The sequence below is a fragment of the Gadus macrocephalus genome, chromosome 23 (genome assembly GCF_031168955.1).
Source record: "Gadus macrocephalus chromosome 23, ASM3116895v1".
NCBI lineage: Eukaryota > Metazoa > Chordata > Actinopteri > Gadiformes > Gadidae > Gadus > Gadus macrocephalus.
In genome coordinates, this window is record NC_082404.1 from 15411487 (window position 1) to 15437606 (window position 26120).

Below are 26120 nucleotides of genomic sequence, written 5' to 3' on the forward strand. Positions count from 1 at the left end.
TATTTATTATTGCATAACTATTTATTATTACATATTATACTGTATATATGCATTTATTATATTTATCATACTGTAAATATGTTTTATTAAATAATTCTGTATAGAGGTATTTATTCTATTATAATGTATATATATATATATTAATTATACTGTATAAATGTTAATATATTTGTTAGTTTTCGGTTCTTTTTTAAATGCAATTATACGACAGTTTATATGTATGTTCATAGCTAATCACACACACACACACACACCCACACCCACACACACAGCCTCTTTACAGCAGCAGACAGGAAGTGGGGGACTAACGTTATTAGTTGGAAACCAATCAGCAAGCAGGAGTCAAATACTCATCTGTAACCCATCCATCAGTCTTTCTCCCTGACTGTCGGCTGTCTGTCTGTCTCACTTCCTTCCATCTCCTGTTGTTTAGAATGAAATATTTTCCCGGACCTTCATGGATCATAATATTGAACAAAGATAAGCAGAAGCAACTCCAGAGCAAAAGTTCCAATATCAAAAATCAAAGTACTACATTATGCCGAAGATAAGCTTAGATGTAAAAAGAGGCCATTTTGTACGTGATCGTGGTCAGCTCCTCGGCCAATCTTCAGGGGGAGTTGCGGTGTGTCGTGGTGTGTCTGCTTAACCAGCAGAGACAGACAATCAATAAGTTGTATTGAAACAAATCCAAGAAGGATCAGTGTGCCTGCTATTGGCAGCAGCAGCAGCCCCGGTCAAAGCGATCTGTTTAGGGAGGCAGGCTGACAGCAGATAACACAGCGAGCGCTCTGCGATCGTTTAGCCGTCCTGCGGAGCATCGTCCAGACCTGGCAGCAGACATAGAGGAGGACTGATGACCTCATAAATCCATCGCTCTGCACAAATCAAGTTAGCTGGATTTGATTTCATCACCGCTTCATCACCGACCCGGCCCGGTATCACGAAGCTCCACGTTGAAACAAGTGGCGTAAGTCACACCCATGTCCCATAGACCACACCCACCACATCATAAACCACACCCACCACATCATAAACCGAACCCATGTCCCATAGACCACACCCACCACATCATAAACCAAACCCATGTCCCATAGACCACACCCACCACATCATAAACCAAACCCATGTCCCATATATCACAGCCCCTGCATCATAAACCACACCCCGGAACACAAGGTATCCATCACGAATGGCTCCATTCAAAGATTATGCTGGATGTAGATGCTCTAGTTCCTCCCATTTTGTCCCTGCTTTGTGTTAAGCATTTCATTGTATACACATCTTTAGTGGCCTTGGTTACTTCTTCAACTGACAAATCCTCCATTGAGAACAACGATTACTTCAGTCATTTGCTGTTCAGGAAATGACTTTTGCGTTAGACCGTCTGTAAACAAAACAACGCAGCCTTCGGTAAGTTGGCGCAGGCAACACACGCTGGAGACGGAGAATAAAACCGTCTTCAGGGTCATTTCCTGGCCCCACTAACATGTTCAGCGTTCCCAGCATCACCAGCTAACTGCTGGCGGTGCCTGCAGGTCACCGTCTCTGGAACCAAACAGTGTCTCTAGAAGGACTCCCCCTGGGTCGAGAGAGGGGTTACCTAGCAACACAGCGTCGTCATCGAAACAAAGAAGGGCACATCCGATGGAGAAGAGATTCTGCGGTCCAGCTCTACTCATCTACTCATCCAGCATCCACCCGGGGCTAAGTTAAGGTCTGGGTGGTGTAGGGGGATGAGTTAAGGTCTGGGTGGTGTAGGGGGATGAGTTAAGGTCTGGGTGGTGTAGGGGATGAGTTAAGGTCTGGGTGGTGTAGGAGGGATGAGTTAAGGTCTGGGTGGTGTAGGGGATGAGTTAAGTCTGGGTGGTGTAGGGGGATGAGTTAAGTCTGGGTGGTGTAGGGGGATGAGTTAAGGTCTGGGTGGTGTAGGAGGGATGAGTTAAGGTCTGGGTGGTGTAGGGGGATGAGTTAAGATCTGGGTGGTGTAGGGGGATGAGTTAAGATCTGCGTGGTGTAGGAGGGATGAGTTAAGGTCTGGGTGGTGTAGGGGATGAGTTAAGTCTGGGTGGTGTAGGGGGATGAGTTAAGTCTGGGTGGTGTAGGGGGATGAGTTAAGGTCTGGGTGGTGTAGGAGGGATGAGTTAAGGTCTGGGTGGTGTAGGGGGATGAGTTAAGATCTGGGTGGTGTAGGGGGATGAGTTAAGATCTGCGTGGTGTAGGAGGGATGAGTTAAGGTCTGGGTGGTGTAGGGGATGAGTTAAGGTCTGGGTGGTGTAGGGGATGAGTTAGGATCTGGGTGGTGTAGGGGATGAGTTAGGATCTGGGTGGTGTAGTGGGGATGAGTTAAGGTCTGGGTGGTGTAGGGGATGAGTTAAGTCTGGGTGGTGTAGGAGGGATGAGTTAAGGTCTGGGTGGTGTAGGGGATGAGTTAAGGTCTGGGTGGTGTAGGGGATGAGTTAAGGTCTGGGTGGTGTAGGGGATGAGTTAAGGTCTGGGTGGTGTAGGAGGGGCGGGTTAAGCTCTAGGTGGTGTAGGGGATGGGTTAAGGTCTGGGTGGTGTAGGGGATGAGTTAGGATCTGGGTGGTGTAGGGGATGGGTTAAGGTCTGGGTGGTGTAGGGGATGAGTTAAGGTCTGGTTGGTGTAGGAGGGATGAGTTAAGGTCTGGGTGGTGTAGGGGGATGAGTTAAGATCTGCGTGGTGTAGGAGGGATGAGTTAAGGTCTGGGTGGTGTAGGAGGGATGAGTTAAGTCTGGGTGGTGTAGGAGGGATGAGTTAAGGTCTGGGTGGTGTAGGAGGGATGAGTTAAGTCTGGGTGGTGTAGGGGATGAGTTAAGGTCTGGGTGGTGTAGGGGATGAGTTAAGGTCTGGGTGGTGTAGGGGATGGGTTAAGGTCTGGGTGGTGTAGGGGATGGGTTAAGGTCTGGGTGGTGTAGGGGATGAGTTAGGATCTGGGTGGTGTAGTGGGGATGAGTTACTGTCTAGGGGTAGACATATTGGCCGGTTTGCGGCCAAACGAAGCGTCGCATTGTGATCTGAATGTTGCCGTCAGCTGAAACAGACACGCCCCCGCCAACACACTCTCTCACTCCCCCCCGCAGTAAACAGAACCATGTGGAGGGTCCGGTCTCCCGAAACTAACCCTGATAGAACAGTTTAGATTTGTGTCATGGTCTGACACTAGTTTAGATTTGTGTCTTTGTTTGACACTAGTTTAGATTTATGTCTTGGTTTGACACTAGTTTAGACTTGTGTCTAGGTCTGACACTAGCTTAGATTTGTGTCATGGTCTGACACTAGTTTAGACTTGTGTCTAGGTCTGACACTAGCTTAGATTTGTGTCATGGTCTGACACTAGTTTAGACTTGTGTCTAGGTCTGACACTAGCTTAGATTTGTGTCATGGTCTGACACTAGTTTAGACTTGTGTCTAGGTCTGACACTAGCTTAGATTTGTGTCATGGTCTGACACTAGTTTAGACTTGTGTCTAGGTCTGACACTAGCTTAGATTTGTGTCATGGTCTGACACTAGTTTAGATTTGTGTCTAGGTCTGACACTAGCTTAGATTTGTGTCATGGTCTGACACTAGTTTAGACTTGTGTCTAGGTCTGACACTAGCTTAGATTTGTGTCTTGGTCCAACACTAGTTCGATAGATCTGAGAGTCTTGAGACGACCCTGATTGAACAAAGCTCCTCTTGATGTTTAGATTCTCGTCCTCCAAGCTCAGATGAACACAAACACACGACTTAACGTCCACCAACACTGAAGGAACACGAGGGCTTTGGCGAAAAACAGACATGTGAACAAACTCAAATCAGTGTCGCCAACAGACTGCAACTCAACGCATGGAAGCCATATGCTATTTATACGTTAAGCCAGAATCTAGCCCAGCTATCAATGAAACATTCATAACGGCCCCTCTCTGCAGGCCTACATATACACACTCCCCCTCACACACACAAAAATAAACAGGCTAAATTCACAAGACACCAACACACACTCACATCACAACCCACACACAAGCTGTTATTCTGCAAAGGGACTTGTTAAAAACATTCTTTGTAGCACTGTGACAGTATAGGACAACACAATGCACAAAGAATCACACAACACAACAAACGTATCTAAAACAGCAACACACATACAGACAACACAAGACACTGGCAAAGAAACGCATCACAACGCACGACACCCAACAAAACGTACAATGCAACACACCATAACACAAAGAGGCACAAAAACACACATCACAAAAGAGCAACACACACACACACAACTACAACACATTGGCAAATGAACACAACACACACACAGACAACACAACAGCAAACCAACACATCACCCAACGACCACACAACACATGAACACACACACATCGCACCCCGAACACCGCCGTCCCCCTGCCCGCTCAACACGCGGTGACTCATCCTCAACTCTGCGCTCAAATTAGCACCACGTTCAAACTTTCCCTTCAGCTCGCTGTACATTATGGTCTGGATAGCCGGCCTGTGGGTTATGTCAGTACTGCAGTGCTTCATGTTATATTAAATAACAGACGGTTCTTACAAGGATGAGCTTAACTCATAATAGTAACTCTCTCACACACACACACACACCTCAACACAAAAAGAGGCACAGAAAGCTCAACACACAAAGAAACACACACATACAACTCAAAACACACCGCCATATTTAGATCAAAGACACCTCAAACAGGTCCCACTGGTGTTGAATCATTGATCATTCTAACATGTATGAGAGTGACGTGGCTGAGCTAGGCTAGGCCACAAAGTTTTCCCCACCAAGCAGATGAGACGACTTTAGGCCAGAGAAGAGAAGTCACCTTTCTGATCATCACTGCCTTGACTGACAGAACCTGTAAATCAAGCGTGGATGCTGAACTACACAACATACTAATAACCCTCAGACAAGGAGACACACATCAGTGTGTGTTAGTGACATCTATCCATCCAGCCTCATGTTTATCAAAGTTTCAAAGGACGTCATAAACATCTTCTCACTGGCGCTTCAGCACCTCGGACAGCGCACAGCAGAGAGATACGCAGAGTCCGGGTCGAGGACGAGGAGACCGGTCCGGGACCCGGACTGAAGACATAGAGGTGAAACCAGTGGGTCTTCACTTACCGATCTTCCCGATAGAGGAGAAGGAGCTTGCGGAAGCGCTGAGGCTCAGCGACAGCGCGACCAGTAGGACGCGACGCGGTGCTTCCATGTCGCTCTCAGACCAAATCCATTGCGGCTTTCTGCCTAAACACGTCGAGCGGCAGCGGGTCCCGCAGAGACGCGAAGCGTTAATCAGATCAATGAATGAATGGCTTTATGAGAGGTCGATGGAGAATACTGCGTGATTGACTTTTCTGCAGCAGCAGCCTCGAGCCAGGCGCCCCTCCTAAGCTTCTGACGTCACGGACACACATGGCGAGTACCGCGTCGCTTCGCCGCCCCTTCCGCGCGATTCATGAGCGGCCAACAGACGGAAAAACAACAACAGCCTCATGAATGATGGACCGCTTTATTCATAGTGTCAACACATATACAGTTCTCCTGAATTAGCAAGCACAGGCATACAAATGTATATTGGTTGTATTGAAACAATGTAGTTTATATACCATGTAGAAAATATACATATTTAATTGTTAAAGAGTCGTGAGGAATTGCTGTTTCAGTAACTTTATTAATTCTGACACAATACAACCCCCCCACACCCCCATTTTTACAGACTTTCCAATGGAAAATCGGATTAATATCCATGCATTGACTCAATAGAGACTGTTGTTTTAAGTATAGAGGCATTTATTATAAGGTTAAAGCATAAAAACATTCACACAGTAGGAAACCAACAAAATGAATCAGAAATCGAGAACATTATTTAATGTCTTGACAGACGACTCGTAGATTAACCTGTGGAGAGAACATCGATGACATTATGAACTGGTAAACCAGATTGGGGACATTTTAACAGTTAAACCAGATTGAAATCTCTGACCTGACTTCACTTTTTAAAACCGATTAAAGTGGAATAAATGTATAGAGTTAAACCAGATAAAGTGTTCTACCTTATTCAATTAAACCACTTTAAGGAGTTAAACCAGAGTATAGAGTTAACCGAGGTCATGTGAAACAGTTGAACTGGATTAAAGAGTTAAACCAGGTCAAGTGAAACAGCTAAACCAGATTTAAAGAGTTAAACCAGGTCACGTGACATAGTTGAACCAGATTAAAGAGTTAAACCAAGTCATATGAAATAGTTGAACCAGATTTAAAAGTGAAACCAGTTAACGTGAAACACCTTAACCGGTTTAAGGAGTTAAACCAGGTCACGTGGAACAGCTAAACCAGATTAAAGAGGTAAACCAGGTCACATGAAACTGTTAAACCACTTAAAAGAGTTGAACCAGGTTCTAGAGTTAGGTCACGTTAAACCGTTGAGCCGGATTGGGAGTGACACCTGATTGGAGCGTGCGTACCTCTGTGTGTCTCCCCCGCGCCCGGCGGGGATCTTCTGCAGCCGTCTCTGGATGCACACGGCGGCACTCTTCACAGCGGACCTCCCCTGACCGGCTGGACAGACACACAGCGTTACTCAGCAGACACACAGACATGAGGGGACGGGACGGGACGGGACGGGACGGGACGGACGGGGGACTCACCGTGGGTGACCACGTTGAGGACGTGCAGCGAGGCGGCCAGCCCCATCAAACAGTCGATGTCCTCCGAGTCCACCGAGGCGCTGACCTCCGCCAGGAAGGCCCTGCAAACACACACACACACACACACACACACACACACACACACACACACACACACACACACACACACACACACACACACACACACACACACACACACACACACACACACACAGTTATGATCATGTAGATGCAGCTAGTACACAGAAGCCCATGAGCATTGTAATGAATGAATCAATAATTAATGAACGAATGCGCCAATGGTGTCCTGGGGGGGGGGGGGGTGTGTGTGTGTGTGTGTGTGTGTGTGTGTGTGTGTGTGTGTGTGTGTGTGTGTGTGTGTGACCTGGTGACTGCAGGGCTCTTGAGGATGACTGACAGCAGGGTGCTGGAGAGAGGAGGGAGGTCCTCTACCGCCTCAGGTACTGCCAGCTCCTCCTGCGTGGACGCCTGGACACCAGTTACAGAACCAGGTGTGACACCAGGTGGGACACCAGTTACAGAACCAGGTGTGACAGAACCAGGTGTGACACCAGGTGGGACACCAGTTACAGAACCAGGTGTGACACCAGGTATATAACCAGGTACAAAACCAGGTATATAACAAGGTATAAACCAGGTATAAACCAGGTATATAACCAGGTGTGACACCAGGTATATAACAAGGTATAAACCAGGTATATAACCAGGTGTGACACCAGGTATAAACCAGGTATATAACCAATACATCACACTCAGTGGTAAGTGGGCGTGTCCTAACGGCTCATATTAAAGCACATTAATGATCTTTCTAGAAACCTTCTGCAGCCGGTGCCTGATCTCAACGAAGACGCCGGCGAACAGCGTGGAGAAGACCCCCTCCAGAGGGCTGGAGGGCGCCGCCCCCCAGGCCTGGACCACCTGGAGGAAGTCCCCCATGGGGGGGCCGGCGGCCCCACACAGCGCCCGCCCCTCCTCCGGCCTCTTCCTCAGCACCCAGACCAGCCGCTCCACCACCTTCTGGAAGGTGTTGGACACCAGGCCCAGGATCAGGCCGCTGGGGTCCTCCTCCTGGGGGGTCTGCTCCTCCCGCTCCTCCCGGGGAACGCTGGCCTCCGTCACCTCCTTCAGGACGGAGAGCACCAGCGGGATGCACAGATAGCCCCTCTCTGGAACATGGAGACCCCCCCCCCCCCGGTCAGTAAATGGTACACAGACTTGTGACCGGATGGGAGCGAAGCATTGGGCTTCTCTGGCAGGGGACTCCGTCAAAGAGTTCATCTTCGCCCGCTACAGCCCAGTGAATGGACTGCGTTTATACAGCGATTTTCCAAACCAGTAGCCGCTCAAAGCGCTTTCGAATATGGCCCAACATTCACCCCTTCATGCACACATTCACACACCGAAGCAAGGGGGACAGCCAGCTCGTCGGGAGCAGTCAGGGTGAGGCGTCTTGCTCAGGGACACCTCGACACTCTAGCTAGGGGGAGCCGGGGATCGAACCAGCAACCTTCCGGTCACCAGCCGACCCGCTTTACCTCCCGAGCCACATGCCGCCCCCACTCTGTCAGTCTCTGAACCAAGCGGAGACTATCTAGTGGTTCCCAAACTGTTTTGGCATGTGATCAGATTTCTGGTTGTTATATATTTTTTATATAATAAAAGATTATATATATATATAATGATTATATAATAACTTTCAACATCTGTGCCTAAAGTCTTTGTTCCAGCGAAGTCGTTAGTGGTATTTGCTTTTGGCCACGAATCATTAATCCGTTTTAAATAAAATACACATCTAGCTTAAAAAAGGACAACCAGACTCTCGCGGTTAAACGATACACATAAATCCAGAAAATACAGGTCTGTACGTCCTGTGAGCTGATGAAGCTACACAGGTGAGAAGAGCATGCATGTACGTTGACCTTTGACCTGGTCATGGGTTTCGGGTTGTGACCCGGTCCTGGACAGCCTCACCTGAGAGCAGGATCACAGAACACAAGTGCAGGATTTGACCGTTGAACTCCTCGTCCCCCAAACCCACCAGCAGCACGTCCCGACACACCGTCACGAAACCCTGAGCAGGAAACAAACAAAGAAATAGGAATAAAGCAGCAGCCATGATTCAACAGGTCATCTAGGAGACAGCAAGGTGGAATCAGTCACCAATTCAAAACAATTGTTAAACCAGGTATATAAAACCAGCTGTATGAACCATGTGTGAAACCCGGTAAATAAACCAGGTGTGAAACCGGGTTTATAGACCAGGTGTCAAACAAGGTATATAAACCGGGCGTGAACCCAGAGGTTAAAACGGGTACATAAACCCGGTATGAAACCAGAGGTGAAACCAAGCATTAAAAAAAAAATAATAATAACATAAATTGATCAACAAAGTACATCCTAACTTCAAAAAACGTGATAAACTATGCTATAAACTACCGTAATTTTCGGACTATAAGCCGCACATTTTTTCCCATTTTTCGGTTTATATAACGGTGCGGCTAATCTATGGATTTTTACAGCTAACGGCCACTAGGGGACCTCCTAACTATGGATTTTACAGGTTACCGTCCCCCAACTTTAACTCTATGGGCTCTATGACCGGTCCGCGCCCCCCCCACCTTTAAGCGGCGGGCTCCAGTGCGGCTTATATATGTACACATCATTCAATTTAGCTGCTGCGGCTTACACTCCGGTGTGCCTTATAGTGCGGAAAATACGGTAGGTGAAAAAACAGGAATATAAAACCAGGCTATGCTGGTCCATGTCCGTGGCCTCCTGAGGAGAGTGTTTCCCAGGACAGAATCAATACCGATATACATCTCCCTGAATAAGCGAGCTCATCTACATGTCGTGTCCTTGAATCCAAGGCCCCGTGTCCAGTCTTGCCCCTGCAGTAACACTACTTATTAAAATGGACGGGTATTCAACGGGGGCCAGAATGCGTCGCCTGTGAAGAATGGCTGCTGGCAGGAACAGAGAAATACCACGGGGCCGACAGTAGTCCTGGAGGAGGGGGCTGGCGTTGCATTGTGGGTGTTTTGTAGCTCCGTCGTCGACCAAGGACAGCAGAGCACTCGGAGCCACGTCCTACTACACTCAGTCCTCCCCAATATGCTCCAATAACATGTCAGCCACTATGGACTCTAATCATGTGAAGGTACTGTAGGTAAGATCTAAGGGCCGTTAACTGTGTGCGACTGGTTAGGAATGGCTTGCCATCCTTCAGCTTCGAGTGGGTGAAATGGCCTCTGTTCTGGTAGACTGCCTCCGTATGAGAACATTATGATTAACCAGCCATACTGTACACGTAAACACCCATCGATGTAAACCCCAATAAACGGCATTAACTAATAACTAAGCCCGTACCGTATGAAACATACCGACAGTGATAATGTGGTTCTGGGGGCAGGCTCACCTCCACAATGTCCTTGGCCAGCTCCAGCGTCCCTTTGGCCCCCCCGTCAGCCGCCTCTCCCTCCCCTGGGACGGAGCCTGGGCTGGGGGTGGACAGGTAGGGCAGCACCCTCTCCTCCAGCCAGGCCATGCTGAGCTCCAGGGAGCTCAGGAAGTCACGGCTCTCTGGGGCCTGGAGAAACAAGTGACGGGGTTCAGAGGGGGAGGGAGAAGGGGAGGCAGGGAAGGAGGAAGAGATGGTCAGGAGAGGGAGTACAAGCGGTATTTAACGAGTATGTAAATGTGACTTTTCTATGCCAATAAAGCCCTTTGAATTGAGAGAGACGGGGAGAGAGCGAGCGAGAGAGAGCGAGAGGCAGAGAGAGAGCGAGAGGTAGAGAGAGAACGAGAGAGCGAGAGAGAGCGAGAGAACGAGAGGTAGAGAGAGCGAGAGAGAGAGCGAGAGAGCGAGAGGTAGAGAGAGAACGAGAGGTAGAGAGAGCGAGAGAGCGAGAGAGAGCGAGAGGTAGAGAGAGAACGAGAGAGCGAGAGGTAGAGAGAGAGAACGAGAGAGAGGTAGAGAGAGAACGAGAGGTAGAGAGAGAACGAGAGAGCGAGAGGTAGAGAGAGAGCGAGAGAGCGAGAGAGCGAGCGAGCGGTAGAGGGAGAGAGAGAGAGCGCCGTCTCAGGAGAATAAAGTGAAATCAGAATGCTGGCTCCGTGTTCCTCACACAGTGACTCATCCCCAGCAACACTCGACGCCACAGGAAGACGTGCAGCTAGGGGCTAGGTGCTACGTGCTAAGAGCTACGTGCTCCGAGAGCGCCAGGTCAAGGGAGCGGCTTCACGAAGCCACATGGGGGAACACCAGGAGAAGAGGCCGTAGAGGGGTGGAGGTGTGGACGCGTGCGGTGGTGTGGTGGAGGTGTGTGGTGGTGTATTGTTGTAGCTGGAGGTGTAGAGACTCACCTCTGCATGTTAGAGGTGTGTGGTGGTGTAGTGGTGTGGTGGAGGTGTGTGTTGGTGTAGTGGTGTAGTGGAGGTGGTGGAGGTGGTGTAGTGTTGTGGTGGAGGTGGTGTAGTGTTGTGGTGGAGGTGGTGTAGTGTTGTGGTGGAGGTGTAGACTCACCGAGGCGTGCTGGAGGTGCGCTGAGAGCCGGGCCTGCAGGGTGAAGGCCTTCAGGGCGGTCTGGACCAGGGGGTCGACCCGGTCCACCTCGCCACCGCTCAGAGAGGAGAACAGCACCGCCTGGAGGACAGACAGACGGACAGTCACACACACACACTGAGGACAGCACCGCCTGGAGGACAGACAGACAGACGGACAGTCACACACACACTGAGGACAGCACCGCCTGGAGGACAGACAGACGGACAGTCAGTCACACACACACTGAGGACAGCACCGCCTGGAGGACAGACAGACGGAGTCACACACACACACTGAGGACAGCACCGCCTGGAGGACAGACAGACGGACAGTCACACACACACACTGAGGACAGCACCGCCTGGAGGACAGACAGACAGACGGACAGTCACACACACTGAGAACAGCACCGCCTGGAGGACAGACAGACGGACAGTCAGTCACACACACACTGAGAACAGCACCGCCTGGAGGACAGACAGACAGACGGACAGTCACACACACACTGAGGACAGCACCGCCTGGAGGACAGACAGACGGACAGTCACACACACACTGAGGACAGCACCGCCTGGAGGACAGACAGACGGAGTCACACACACACACACACACACACACACACACACACACACTGAGAACAGCACCGCCCGGAGGACAACAGACAGAGTCACACACACACACACACCCCAACAGCGCCTGTGTAGACAGACAGACACCGAGTCCACAACATACACACTGAGTAAAAGACAAACAAAGGGTTTGGTAATAAATGACGCAGCAGCATCTGAAGTGATCTTAAGATCATTAAGTGTAACTGCTGTTAAGGTTAGAGCAAAAGATGAGTCCCTAAGGTAGTAACAGACGAGTCACGGCCCCTGAGGGAAAGTATTAGATTCAGAGTGATAATAAATAAAGACGCATAATAAAGCTGATAGAGATCAGAGTGTGTCCGTACGTTCCAGGCCCCCAGGATCTTGTGGAGGGGCCCGAGGGAGGCCTGGCCCAGAGGCAGGACGTGGTCCCGGGTGGAGGAGCGGCTGAACAGGTACTCCAGGTAGGAGAGGCCCAGGTCCGGCTTGGCCTCCGCCGTCTCCTGGATCCTCACCTTCCGCCCCGGCTTCGCCTTGGCCTGAACCACAGAGAGAGACTGGTCACATCCCCCCTGGTGGCTGGTGGCAGCTGGTGCACCATGGAGTCAGTGAGCAGACGCTTTTATACATAGAAACTTCAGAGGGAATTCTGGCAGGCCGTGGATCCTCTGGGGATGGAAGCCACAACCTCTGGGCTGGGAGTCAGACCCTCTGAATCAAACACTACCCTTCCTCTCTTTAACTGGGGTAATGTTACAGCTGATGTAACAGCGCTGTGATAGAGGTCAGTGACGGAGGTCAGACCAGGGGTCAGAGGTCAGAGTACCGAGGTAAAGGACCTGCTCGTCACTGGTTGGACCCAGCAGGGCTGCGTTGAGCTGCAGACCCTCCCAGTGCACCCGTCTTACCACTGGCCTGGGCAGGGCTTCGGTCAGCCAGTGGCTGATGAGGTCCAGGACCTCTCCCGCCTGGCCCCAGCCACACAGACAGTCTATCAGCTGGCCGAACTGCAACTGGCTCGCACCCGTATCCATCCGCCGCAGCTTGGACAGCACCCCGCAGCTAGCGCACACACACACACACACACACACACACACACACACACACACACACACACACACACACACACACACACACACACACACACACACACACACACACACACACACACACACACACACACACACACACACACACGGAGTCAGAGCCACTAGGGAGAGGAAAGAGAGGGGGAGGAGAGAGGGGGAGGATGATGGAGGAGGAAGAGGAAGATAGACGAGGAAGAGGAAGATAGAGGAGGAAGAGATGTCCTTCCTGAAGACATCAGATGTAGGATGGTAGGAGGTTGATGGGACTGGGGGAGAGAAGGAGAGGGAGACAGAGGAGAAGAAGAGGGAGATGGAGAGAAGAGAGGATGATGGCGGAGAGGAAGAGCAGAGAGGAGGTATGAGCTGAGGGTTGGTAAGGGAGTGACGCCTCCTCTTGAGATAAGAGGAGATGGAGGAGGAGTCGATACCTGATAGAGGGAAGAGAAAAGGAGAGGGAAGAAGAGAGGAAGAGAAGAGAGCAGAGGAGAAAAGAGGAGGACAGAGGAGGTGTCACCTGAAGGATGGAACAGCAGAAGGAGGCATCATCGAGGCCAGGAACACTAGAGAAACCGTAGAGCGCTCACCCTACACGGACACACACACACACACACACGCACACGTAGACAAACAGAAACAGAAGGAGCGTGTTGAGACATTTTCAAGATAAAAAAAAAATGCAACTAATGGAAACCTTGTCACTGTTGTCCATGTGGAGGCTAGTTATCTGGTCATGCTGACCTCCTTAAGGCAGTCATGTCCCGATGTTATGCGTTATCTCCATCTCTCCGTCACACCTGCTCCGTCTGGTGTTATACTGCCCTCAGCTGGACTAGTGAGGGTCTTTGCAGGGTTTGTGTGGCTGTTTTTTAATAATGTGCAACCTACCTTAACTTTACAGTACTTATTTACTAATATTCAGTATGAAAATACAATCTCTGTAATTATTCCATTTTTTGTGTCAAAACAAAACGTGAATATCTTTTCATTTCTAAAACTGATATTACAGGGTCTTTGCCGTCTGTGTTGTTGTGATACCCCGCGTCACCACCGGGGGGCGGCAGTGCACCCCAGGCCTCACCTCGAAGGTGTTGAAGTACTTGGACATGACGGCGCCGAACTTGGCCACGGTGTAGTGCTGGGCCTCCTTGTTGTGGTCCAGCGCCTTCTGCACGCTCCTCCAGAGAACCACCAGTACCTCCAGCAGGCTGGCCACCAGGCCGGGGTCCTGGGCCGACAGCAGGGTCTGCACCTGAGAGACACCGCTAGTTAGTGACTGGTAACCAACCACCGGTCAGCATGTCCTCCACCTGAGAGGAGACACACCGCTAGCTACTAACTAGTTAGGAACTATCAGACAGCAGGGTCTGCACCTGAGAGACACCGCTAGTTAGTGACTGGTAACCAACCACCGGTCAGCATGTCCTCCACCTGAGAGGAGACACACCGCTAGCTACTAACTAGTTAGGAACTATCAGACAGCAGGGTCTGCACCCGAGAGACACCGCTAGTTAGTGACTGGTAACCAACCACCGGTCAGCATGTCCTCCACCTGAGAGGAGACACACCGCTAGCTACTAACTAGTTAGGAACTATCAGACAGCAGGGTCTGCACCTGAGAGACACCGCTAGTTAGTGACTGGTAACCAACCACCGGTCAGCATGTCCTCCACCTGAGAGGAGACACACCGCTAGCTACTAACTAGTTAGGAACTATCAGACAGCAGGGTCTGCACCTGAGAGACACCGCTAGTTAGTGACTGGTAACCAACCACCGGTCAGCATGTCCTCCACCTGAGAGGAGACACACCGCTAGCTACTAACTAGTTAGGAACTATCAGACAGCAGGGTCTGCACCCGAGAGACACCACTAGTTAGTGACTGGTAACCAACCACCGGTCAGCATGTCCTCCACCTGAGAGGAGACACACTGCTAGCTACTAACTAGTTAGGAACTATCAGACAGCAGGGTCTGCACCCGAGAGGAGCACTGCTGGTTAGGAACTAGTTAGTGTAGGAACCAGCTAGCAGACAGCAAGTTCTCCACCTGATAGAAGGAACATGGCTAGTAATGGTCTAGTTAGTGTAGTAACCAATTGGCAGACAGCATGTTGCCCATCTGAAAACAGTAAGTTACAAATGAAGTATTAACTAGTTCCCAACTAGTTAATAACTAGTTACCAGCTAGTTAGTTACTAGTTCCCAACAGTTAGTTCTCCATCTGAAAACACATCTCATTAGTAAATAGTTAGTAGAGCTTCATGAACTAGTTAGTTACTAGTTACCATCTAGCAGACGGCATGTTATCCATCTGATCACATCACAGATTATGAACTAAAGTTGTTACCAACCAGTTACTAACACCATACTCACTAACGCAGTTCCAGTTACCCAGCTTCCAAAATGAACTATCATCTGACACCACCTTTTATTTTTGAGCGTCTTTGAACGTCTCCACACGTTGTCTGACGCCTATAACAGCCAACTAGGTGAGCAGTAGTTAGCTAGTGGCCGACAGATAGGAAACACTGCCCTTCCATCATAGCAGTAGTAACCGATGGACAACTAGCTGCTTCTAGTAGAGGGGTTAAGAGATGATTATCATTTACATTTACATTTTGCAGACGCTTTTATCCAAAGCGACTTACAATAAGTACATTTGTCATAAGAAGTGCATCAATATATCGCTGTCGGTACAGAAAGTATGTTCATAGAACCAAGTGCAAGTACAACAATCGCTAGGCTAACCCATTCCCCCGTGTTACAGCAATGATAGCAGCTACTGCAGTTGCTACACAGTTAAGTGCTATAGTACAATACAACACAATACAATGCAATACAGTGTACAATGGTGGCCAGAAGGGCTATGCAGTGTCGAGGTGGACTCTGAACAGGTGAGTCTTGAGTCCTTTTCGGAAGATAGTGAGCGACTCTGCGGTCCTGAGAACGGCAGGGAGCTCGTTCTACCACTGAGGTCCCAGAACCGAGAAAAGTTGAGACTTTGCTGAACGGCCTTTGATTATCAAAACAGAACGAACTACCGCAGTCATCAGTGAGGAGCACATCCTAGCCTCTGCACCAACACTGATGTGTCTCTTACCCTGTCGTTCTCCTTGTTGCCGTCGCTGAGCTGGCTGAGCTCTCCCTGGCTGACGTCCGCCTGGGTGACGTCTGTCTGGCTCGGGAGGCAGGTGTTCAGCACACGACGGATCGAATGCATCAGCTTCACTGGAGCCAGAGATAACAGTCAGTCTGGGATTCAGTCGTAAAAAAAATCAGTCTGGAAATCAAACTGAAATCAGTGGGGAAATCAGTCTGGAATCCAACTGAAATCAGTGTGGAAATTAGTTGTAAAATCTGTCTGAAATCATTCTTTTAAAACCTCTGTTAAATAGTTGCAGATAATAGTTAAAGATGACTGTGGGTCGGCTTAGCTCAGGAGGTAGAGCAGTTGTCTTGTAACCGAAAGGTTGCTAGTTTGACGTGTCCCTGAGCAAGACACTTAACCCTAACTGCTCCTGACGAGCTGGCTGTCGCCTTGCATGGTCGACCCTGCCGTCGGTGTGTCAATGTGTGTGTTAACCGATGCAAGTCGCTCTGGATAAAGCGTCTGCTAAATGCCCTAAACATAATTGTAATGTCTAAGACGGTCCAGAGAACAGTTTATGGACAGGACGCTCTAGCCCGGGGGCTGCAGTACCTATATTAGTAGGACCAGACGTCGCAGTACCTAGATTGGTGGGCGCCGTGTACAGGTGGGCGTACTGGTAGAACTTGCGGGCGGCGCGGGGGTTCATCTGGATCAGGGTGATGCAGCGACAGCACACCTCCGTCTCAGACCCGTTGACCGGGAAGAAGGACTTGAAGAGCAGGTTCACGATGCGCTTGGAGACCGGCTGGGAGTCCAGCGCCAGGCGGGCCAGCAGGTGGTCCATGTTGCACACGGACCAGAACTGGAGGGACCAAACCAGTCCAGGTCAGACCAGACACAGAGAGACCAAACCAGTCCAGATCAGACCAGACACAGAGAGACCAATCCAGTCCAGACATAGGGACCAGAACAGACTACCGGTGTTAGCATCAGGGTACCTTAGCGGTGTTACCATCATGGTACCTTAGCGGCGTTAGCATCATGGTACCTTGGCGGCGTTAGTATCATGGTACCTTAGCGGCGTTAGCATCATGGTACCTTAGCGGCGTTAGCATCATGGTACCCTAGCGGCGTTAGCATCATGGTACCTTGGCGGCGTTAGCATCATGGTACCTTTGCGGCGTGAGCATCATGGTACCATCGCGGCGTTAGCATCATGGTACCTACGCGGCGTTAGCATCATGGTACCTACGCGGCGTTAGCATCATGGTACCTTCGCGGGGTTAGCATCATCGTAGCTTCGCGGCGTTAGCGTCATCGTACCTTAGCGGCGCGGACAGCCTTGACCTTGAGCAGCATGTCGAGGAAGCTGGAGCGGACCTTCTCCGAGGTGTCATGGAGGCTGTTCTTCAAGGCTGGGAGGAGCTTCTCCAGCAGCGGGTGGCTGAGGGCGTTGTCCAGCACCAAGCTCAGACACTGCAGTAGGCAACACAGCACACTTAGTGATACCATTCAGTTGTCCAGCAGTCATTTTTAATCCAAGGAGACTTGAGACGTGAAATCAGACGTGAAATCAGAGACGGGTCGTTAAGGAGCAGGTAGGGGTTAGACAGGACAGAGACAGGTCATTAAGGAGCAGGTAGGGGTTAGACAGGACAGAGACAGGTCATTAAGGAGCAGGTAGGGGTTAGACAGTAAAGAGACAGGTCATTAAGGAGCAGGTAGGGGTTAGACAGGACAGAGACAGGTCATTAAGGAGCAGGTAGGGGTTAGACAGTAAGACAGGACATTAAGGAGCAGGTAGGGGTTAGACAGTACAGAGACGGGTCATTAAGGAGCAGGTAGGGGTTCGACAGTACAGAGACGGGTCATTAAGGAGCAGGTAGGGGTTAGACAGTACAGAGACAGGTCTTTAAGGAGCAGGTAGGGGTTAGACAGTACAGAGACAGGTCATTAAGGAGCAGGTAGGGGTTAGACAGTAAGACAGGACATTAAGGAGCAGGTAGGGGTTAGGCAGTACAGAGACAGGTCATTAAGGAGCAGGTAGGGGTTCGACAGTACAGAGACGGGTCATTAAGGAGCAGGTAGGGGTTCGACAGTACAGAGACAGGTCATTAAGGAGCAGGTAGGGTTTGGACAGGACAGAGACAGGTCATTAAGGAGCAGGTAGGGGTTAGGCAGTAGAGAGAGGTCATTAAGGAGCAGGTAGGGGTTAGACAGTACAGAGACAGGTCATTAAGGAGCAGGTAGGGGTTAGGCAGTAGAGACAGGTCATTAAGGAGCAGGTAGGGGTTAGACAGTACAGAGACAGGTCATTAAGGAGCAGGTAGGGGTTAGACAGTACAGAGACGGGTCATTAAGGAGCAGGTAGGGTTAGACAGTACAGAGACGGGTCATTAAGGAGCAGGTAGGGTTAGACAGTACAGAGACGGGTCGTTAAGGAGCAGGTAGGACACATCTAGTTCAAGCGCCTGATTCACCTAGTGATGTCATATGGGGCATCACACTCCCACCTGGTGGTATAGTAGGTCTCCTTTAAACAAACTACTTGATTAAGCTCGAGTCTTGAAAGTATACATTGTACGGGTCAGACTTCACCCGAGATCATCACATTAGTCACATTGGTGATATTAATTATATACATCAAATTAGTGATATGACATACATCCCAGGAGTGATGTTACACCATCACAGGAGAGATGTTACACCACCACAGGAGAGATGTTACACCACCACAGGAGAGATGTTACACCATCACAGGAGAGATGTTACACCACCACAGGAGAGATGTTACACCACCCCAGGAGAGATGTTACACCACCCCAGGAGAGATGTTACACCACCCCAGGAGAGATGTTATACCATCACAGGAGAGATGTTACACCACCCCAGGAGAGATGTTACACCACCCCAGGAGAGATGTTACACCACCCCAGGAGAGATGTCGTGTACAGTCAGCTCCTGTACCTTGAACACCGAGCAGCGGACGTCGGGAGAGCTGCCGTCGGCCGCCAGCTCCAGCACCAGCTTCTTCAGGAAGTCCGTGATGACGGTGGGGGGCAGCAGCTCCCAGCAGGACGCCAGGATGTGGCAGACCCCCAGGGTGGCGGTGGAGCGCACCAGGGGGTGGGGGTCGTCCAGCAGGCCCTGGGGGGACGGGGGGGGGACGGACGGACGTCAGAGGCCTCGTGTTTAGCCGTTGGTGATCAGGGGTGTGAGGGTGTATGTATGCGAGTGTCTGCGTGTGTGTCAGCGTGCGTGTCTGCGTGCGTGTCTGCGTGCGTGTCTGCGTGCGTGTCTGCGTGCGTGTCTGCGTGCGTGTCTGCGTGCGTGTCTGCGTGCGTGTCTGCGTGTGTGTCTGCGTGTGTCAGAGACTTTAGTGTGTTTAATATTCCCCCTTGGTTCTGTATCCTGATGAGGACAAAAATGATAACCTGATACAAATATTAATTAATAAATTAATGGTGGTTAGGGGTGGTAACTGTTGTGAGGCTTGTGTCTGGAGGGCGCAACTTAAGAGGGCCCTAGGGGACAGTAACCATGGTAACTGCTGAGTCTGGATGCTGTGATACGCAGATACCATGGTAACAGCTGTGTCTAGATTCTGTGAGGAGTAGTACCCATAGTAACGATTGTGTCTGGAGGCTGTGAGGTGTAGGGACTGTAACCAAGGTAACGGCTGTGTCTGGAAGCTGGGAGGCGTGGTGACAGTAACCATGGTAGCGTCTGTGTCTGGATGCTGTGAGGTCTAGGTACGGTGATCATGGCAACGGCTGTGTCTGGACGCCGTGAGGTGCGGGTATGGTAACCATGGTAACGGCTGTGCCCGGCCGCTGGGCGGTGTGGGGACAGTGACCATGGTAACGGCCTTACCATGAGCGTGTCCAGCTGTTTCTGGATGGCGGCGTCGATCCCCTGGCTGCTCTGCGCCGGGTCGTGGAGGGCGAAGGCCTCGGTGAACAGCAGCGCGGCGTTCGCCCGCACCTCGTGGTTAGGAGCCTGGTCACATGACACGACACACGCTTAGCGCCGCGCCATGTGACCACAACACACACTGGGTGACACTTTAGCACATACACGAGTCCTGTGTTTCCGTGTGTTTCTGTGAGTGTGTTTCCGTGTGTGTGTGTGTGTGTTGCCGTGTGTGTGTTTCCGTGTGTGTGGCCGTGTGTGTGTGTGTTTCCATCTGTGTGCGTGCGTGTGTGTGTTTCAGTCTGTGTGGGCGTGTGTGTGTGTCCGTACAGAGAGAGCCCTCCAGAGGATGGGTTTGTAGAGCTCAAACAGCATGCGGTCGACACGCTGGCAGCCCTTCCTCTTGTGGAAGTAACTCATGATCTGCAGGTAGGGGTTAGACAGTACAGAGACAGGTCATGAAGGAGCAGGTAGGGGTTAGACAGTACAGAGACAGGTCATTAAGGAGCAGGTAGGGGTTAGACAGTACAGAGACGGGTCATTAAGGAGCAGGTCGGGGTTAGACAGTACAGAGACAGGTCATTAAGGAGCAGGTAGGGGTTAGACAGTACAGAGACGGGTCATTAAGGAGCAGGTAGGGGTTAGACAGTACAGAGACGGGTCATTAAGGAGCAGGTAGGGGTTAGACAGTACAGAGACGGGTCATTAAGGAGCAGGTAGGGGTTAGACAGTACAGAGACAGGTCACTAAGGAGCAGGTAGGGGTTAGACAGTACAGAGAGGGGTCATTAAGGAGCAGGTAGGGGTTAGACAGTACAGAGACGGGTCATTAAGGAGCAGGTAGGGGTTAAACAGTACAGAGACGGGTCATTAAGGAGCAGGTAGGGGTTAGACAGTACAGAGAGAGGTCATTAAGGAGCAGGTAGGGGTTAGACAGTACAGAGACAGGTCATTAAGGAGCAGGTAGGGGTTAGACAGTACAGAGAGAGGTCATTAAGGAGCAGGTAGGGGTTAGACAGTACAGAGACAGGTCATTAAGGAGCAGGTAGGGGTTGGACAGTACAGAGAGAGGTCATTAAGGAGCATGTAGGGGTTGGACAGTACAGAGACAGGTCATTAGGGAGCAAGTAGGGGCTAGGGGTCATCTTGCTCTAGGGGGCCTACAGGTGGTCTGAGGACATTGGGGATTGAGCCCCGACTGCGGTTCTACCCGGGAGACCCCCCCCTGACCCACCTGGCGGACGTTCCCGTGCACGGGGGAGGTCCTGTGCAGCAGGATGGCGTTCTTCATCAGGTCCTGGACGCAAACGCTCTCCATCTTCTCCAGGAAGTCGCCCGTGGCCTTCTTCCACGCCCGGAAGTAGATCTCTGCGATGTGATCGGTCATCGCCCTGGAGCGAAGAATTATGGAGGAGGTGAGTCGTCCCCTGACCGGTGTTGCCAGATTGACTTCCTGAATATGACAGTGATGCCAGATTGGGCCAGACTTCCCGCCCAATCTGGCAACCATTTTGGGTTGCCAGATTGGGCTGGCCAATTCTGGCAACACTGTTCCTGACCGTATTTCTGTAAAATATTGCTTAAATATTTTCTAATCATCATTTAAAATATTATTATTTATTTATTTTTAATCGTAGAGCAAAACATTTCTCTGGTAGGAAGGTGATAATAAAGTGACGTGAACACTTCTGGATCAAAACTATCTGGACTGCCGTGGTTCTGAGAGCCTGATGTGGTTCCTACTTGTTGTAGAACTCCAGCTGGTTCTTGATGGTCCCGTGGATCATCCAGATGAAGTCCACGTTCCAGCTGAACAGGAGAACCAGGAAACGCTTCCCCTGCGAGAGGAAGTGACATCATCAGCCCCCATGGAACTCACGTGACCTGCTTGGCGTCCGTCATGAAGAAAGCATCCATTGCGTTTGAATATACCGGGATTGAGTGTGTTAATATCAGATGAATAAATGTGCTTAGGCCTCTCATGCGGCGGGTCATCTACGTCATCATCACTTAGACTGCAAAACTGTCTCCCAATCTGAGAGTAGGCTGAGGAGGTCAACACTCCTAGCCTGGTTGGGATAGGCGGCCCAATGCTGAAGATTCACGACATACCTGTTCAGAGTTCACATAGACTCTGCATCGCCTCCCCCCTCTTACACCCCACCCCCCCCTCTTATGCACTTATCGTATGTTGGACATCCTGGCACTTAATGCACGCACTCATTGTATGTTGTACACGTGGGTTAACCTAGCGATCGTTAGTGCTCGGGTTAGCTAGGTCGAGCTTCAAGGCTGCGCTCCTAGGAACCCTCCTGTGAGGAAGACTCGGGTCCTCACGTCGTCGCTGCGGACGAAGTTCATCCTGAGGAAGCACTCCAGCAGCTGCTGCACCATGGGCTGGTTGTCCTCCGAGGTGAAGTCCAGGCCCAGGAGCACCGCGTGGAGGGCCCACAGCCTCTGGATCTCTGCTCCCTGCACACACCAGGGGCACATGCAACCGTTTGTACCCACTGGGTTATAGCTCTGGTTTGTACTGACTGGGTTATATCTCTGTTTTCTACTGCTTGGTTTGTACTGGCTGGTTTATATGACTGGTTTGTAGTGCCTGGTTTATATGTCTGTTTTGTACTGCCTGGTTTGTACTGGCTGGTGTATATGACTGGTTTGTAGTGCCTGGTTTATACGTCTAGTTTGTACTGCCTGGTTTATAGGACTGGTTTGTAGTGCCCGGTTTATAGGACCCTTTGTACTGCCTGGTTTATAGGACACTTTGTACTGCCTGGTTTATAGGACTCTTTGTACTGCCTGGTTTATAGGACACTTTGTACTGCCTGGTTTATAGGACTCTTTGTACTGCCTGGTTTATAGGACTCTTTGTACTGCCTGGTTTATAGGACTCTTTGTACTGCCTGGTTTAGAGGACTCTTTGTACTGCCTGGTTTAGAGGACTCTTTGTACTGCCTGGTTTAGAGGACTCTTTGTACTGACTGGTTTCTTCAGAGAGAGGCTCCTCTGCAGGGCCATCAGGAAGGCGGTGCGTCCGAACGGCTCCTTTCCCAGAAGCCCCTTCTTCCACCACAGCTCACAGAGGCGCAGCACCTGCTGCTGCAGGGGGGCGGCGGAGGGAGGGAGGACCCCCAGGAGGTCTGGAGGGCAGGGGCAGACAGGATGTCACCGCACAGACAGGAAGTCAACGCACAGACAGGAAGTCAACACACAGACAGGAAGTCAACACACAGACAGGAAGTCAACACACAGACAGGAAGTCAACACATAGACAGGTGATGAAGGCGTGAGAGACTTTGGGCTGTCAAGCCTAGCGTCACCATGGTAACGTGCTTAGCGTCCCCATGGTTCCTCACCGTGAAGCTGTCTGGAACACTCCAGCAGGGAGTCGTAGGGTTCGCCATCTTGGAGGACGTTAAGCGTCACCGTAGCAACCAGCGTCACACCCTCCACCACGGCGATAGTCTGCTTCTGTATCAATACACACATAGGGTACAGCATGCTGTATATCAATACCTATGTAATCAATACAAACATAGGGTACAGCATGCTGTATATCAATACCTATGTAATCAATACAAACATAGGGTACAGCATGCTGTATATCAATACCTATGTAATCAATACGAACATAGGGTACAGCATGCTGCATATCAAAATCGACATAATACCTACAAGTGTAGATCTGTCAATTTAGTTTTCAGAGAATTCTTATGATACTAAGAGACCAAAAAGTAAATAATAATAGAGAAACTTGGTATTATGTTTGGAAAACAATTGATCCCATAAAATAATCCTGGATTCTACCCAACAAAGCTGTACGGCGTATCTAGAAACCATCCAAACCAGTTCCACTATTTGATGTTGATATCATTTCCGAGAAAGTTGGAGAATAACTAATAACGAGCCACTCAATGTCAAACTCCTATACACGAGGAACAATAAAGTAGTTCTGTCACAAACGTTCATAGAGGTATACTATTCATATCCACTGTTACCCAGCTTGTGTGGGGAACTCACCGGGTCCACCGGCCCCTCCACCTCCATGGCCTCTGCTCCAGGCTCCGCCCCAGGCTCCGCCCCCCACTCCCCCGGGGGCCGGTTCAGAAGGACCCCCTGCAGCAGGGCCAGCAGCCGGCCCCCCAGAACCTCCCTCTGGTCCCGGGGGAGCTCCTGCAGAACCTCCGCCACATCGAAGGGCTCCGTCTTGTCCTTCTGCTCCACGGAGAGAGAACCATGGAGAGAGAACCATGGAGAGAGAACATGGGGTCAGAACCACAGAGACAGAACCACAGAGACAGAACCACAGAGAGAACCACAGAGACAGAACCACAGAGACAGAACCACAGAGACAGAACAACAGGGTGAGAACCACGGAGACAGAACCTTGGGGTAAGAACCATGGCCAGATGACTACAGACAGAACCATCTCTACATGTTAATACAGACAGAACGTCTCTACATGTTAATATATACAGAACCATCCCTACATGGTAATACAGACAGAACGTCTCTACATGTTAATACAGACAGAACGTCTCTACATGGTAACACAGACAGAACGTCTCTACATGTTAATACATACTGAACCATCTCTACATGTTAATATAGTGAGGTACATTACATGGAGGTGGATGAAGCGGAGGAAGTCCTCCACCTTCTCTGTGCTGACGGAGTCCAGGAACCCCTGCCTCTTGGACATGATGGCCCCACCTGGGGTCAGAGGTCAATACATGACGAAGACCTCTTATGTTATGATATTAGTTATGTCTATAATATTAGATATTAGATATGTCATAATATTAGACTTTAGACTTTAGACTTTATTGTCCCCAAGGGGAAATTTTTCTTCACGTCACAGTACATTACATATGTGGGCCGCACGCCGACAGACAATAGACAGAAACAAATAAACATCTACACAGATCTGCATAAACATCTACACAGAGTAGGACTGGGGGTGATTTATCTTGGCCTTTTATTGAGTGCTGTTATGGCTGCAGGCACCGGGCTTTTACCGTAGCGAGCCCTCCTGCACAACAGGGACCTATACCTGCGTCCAGAGGGCATGACAGTGAAGTGGCAGTTGAGAGGGTGTGTGTTGTCCTGCGCTATTGTGGATGCAATGCGTGAGATGGCCTTTATATTGAGCTCTGACAGTGTGGGTGTGGGGAGACCAATTAATTTGGCAGCTATATTTGTGACACGTCACGTGTAAGTTTGACCCGGTTTTTGACAGTGAGCATGTTAAAGAAGCAGGTGGAACAGTAGAGCAGAATGGGTTGTGTCATATATTTTATTCTCATATTAGGTATATTATTTTATATAAGTTATGATACATTCTAATATAAGGTATATCATACGTTATATTCTAATATTAGTTATATTAAATGTTATATTCTACACACTGATTCTAAAGTAATCAGTGTGGTTCGACCAATCACCACACACGCTCCCACAAATAATAGTCTACATATTTTAAATGATATGTTATGCTCTGATATAAGTTAAATGACAAGATCACTGAGCTCATCTGGTTTACCTTCGCTAGACTACACAATACACACTAGGACGTGACAGATCCCTCCAAATGATGGAGATACCAGCCTCACGTGACTGTACTTGAGCCCTAATGATTGAGATACCAGCCTCATCGGACTGTACTTAATGATCCCCTATGATGGCGATACCAGCTACATCCGACTGTACTTAAACCAAGCGGTAGCGCAGCTCTCCGAGAGGCTGGGTATGAGACGCATACACAACCTCTCTACCGTCGCTTCCAAATCCAAACAACTTTTGGTAGCGTTAGGGTTGGAGCAACTTTACGTTAAGGATCCTGTTCCCACATTACTTTGAAAGGTTAACCGCTGAGCATAGTGAGTATACAGAGTATAGTGTATATTTTATGAATGGGACTCTCCATTGTCAACATAAACACGGCCGTCATTCCCCTTTGATATTATATATCCACACATAAACTTACATACTAACCCGCCAAATGAGCCTCAAAGCATAAACATGTATAAAGGATACCAAAATCCCGTATTGAGATGATGAATACTTACTTTAGAGGTCTTTATGATGAGCGATTCAGAGGCACGCCGCACACAACCTTCATTAATGTCCATGTACACAACACGAGAACCCGCGCAAATTTGTTTTCCTCTGTGCGTCATGACGCAACGACGTTGTTC

The 26120-nt window shown here is 49.9% G+C and overlaps 1 protein-coding gene across 1 annotated transcript; it reads right to left on the reverse strand.

Annotated features, from left to right (window-relative positions):
- Positions 1-5524: 5524 nt before the first annotated feature.
- Positions 5525-26120, reverse strand: ncapg2 (non-SMC condensin II complex, subunit G2). Its single transcript, XM_060045518.1, has 26 exons — positions 25992-26120; positions 24548-24636; positions 23944-24138; positions 23280-23394; positions 22906-23063; positions 22255-22389; positions 21661-21755; positions 21152-21308; positions 20249-20341; positions 19880-20005; positions 18974-19153; positions 17330-17482; positions 16646-16868; positions 16016-16143; positions 13997-14167; positions 13433-13503; positions 12739-12892; positions 12196-12369; positions 11220-11339; positions 10113-10283; positions 8669-8768; positions 7514-7863; positions 7062-7165; positions 6677-6777; positions 6494-6587; positions 5525-5927 (listed from the first exon to the last, which is right to left on the reverse strand). The coding sequence occupies exons 2-26, from the start codon at positions 24623-24625 to the stop codon at positions 5876-5878; spliced, it is 3498 nt and encodes a 1165-aa protein (XP_059901501.1). The 5' UTR covers positions 24626-24636; positions 25992-26120; the 3' UTR covers positions 5525-5875.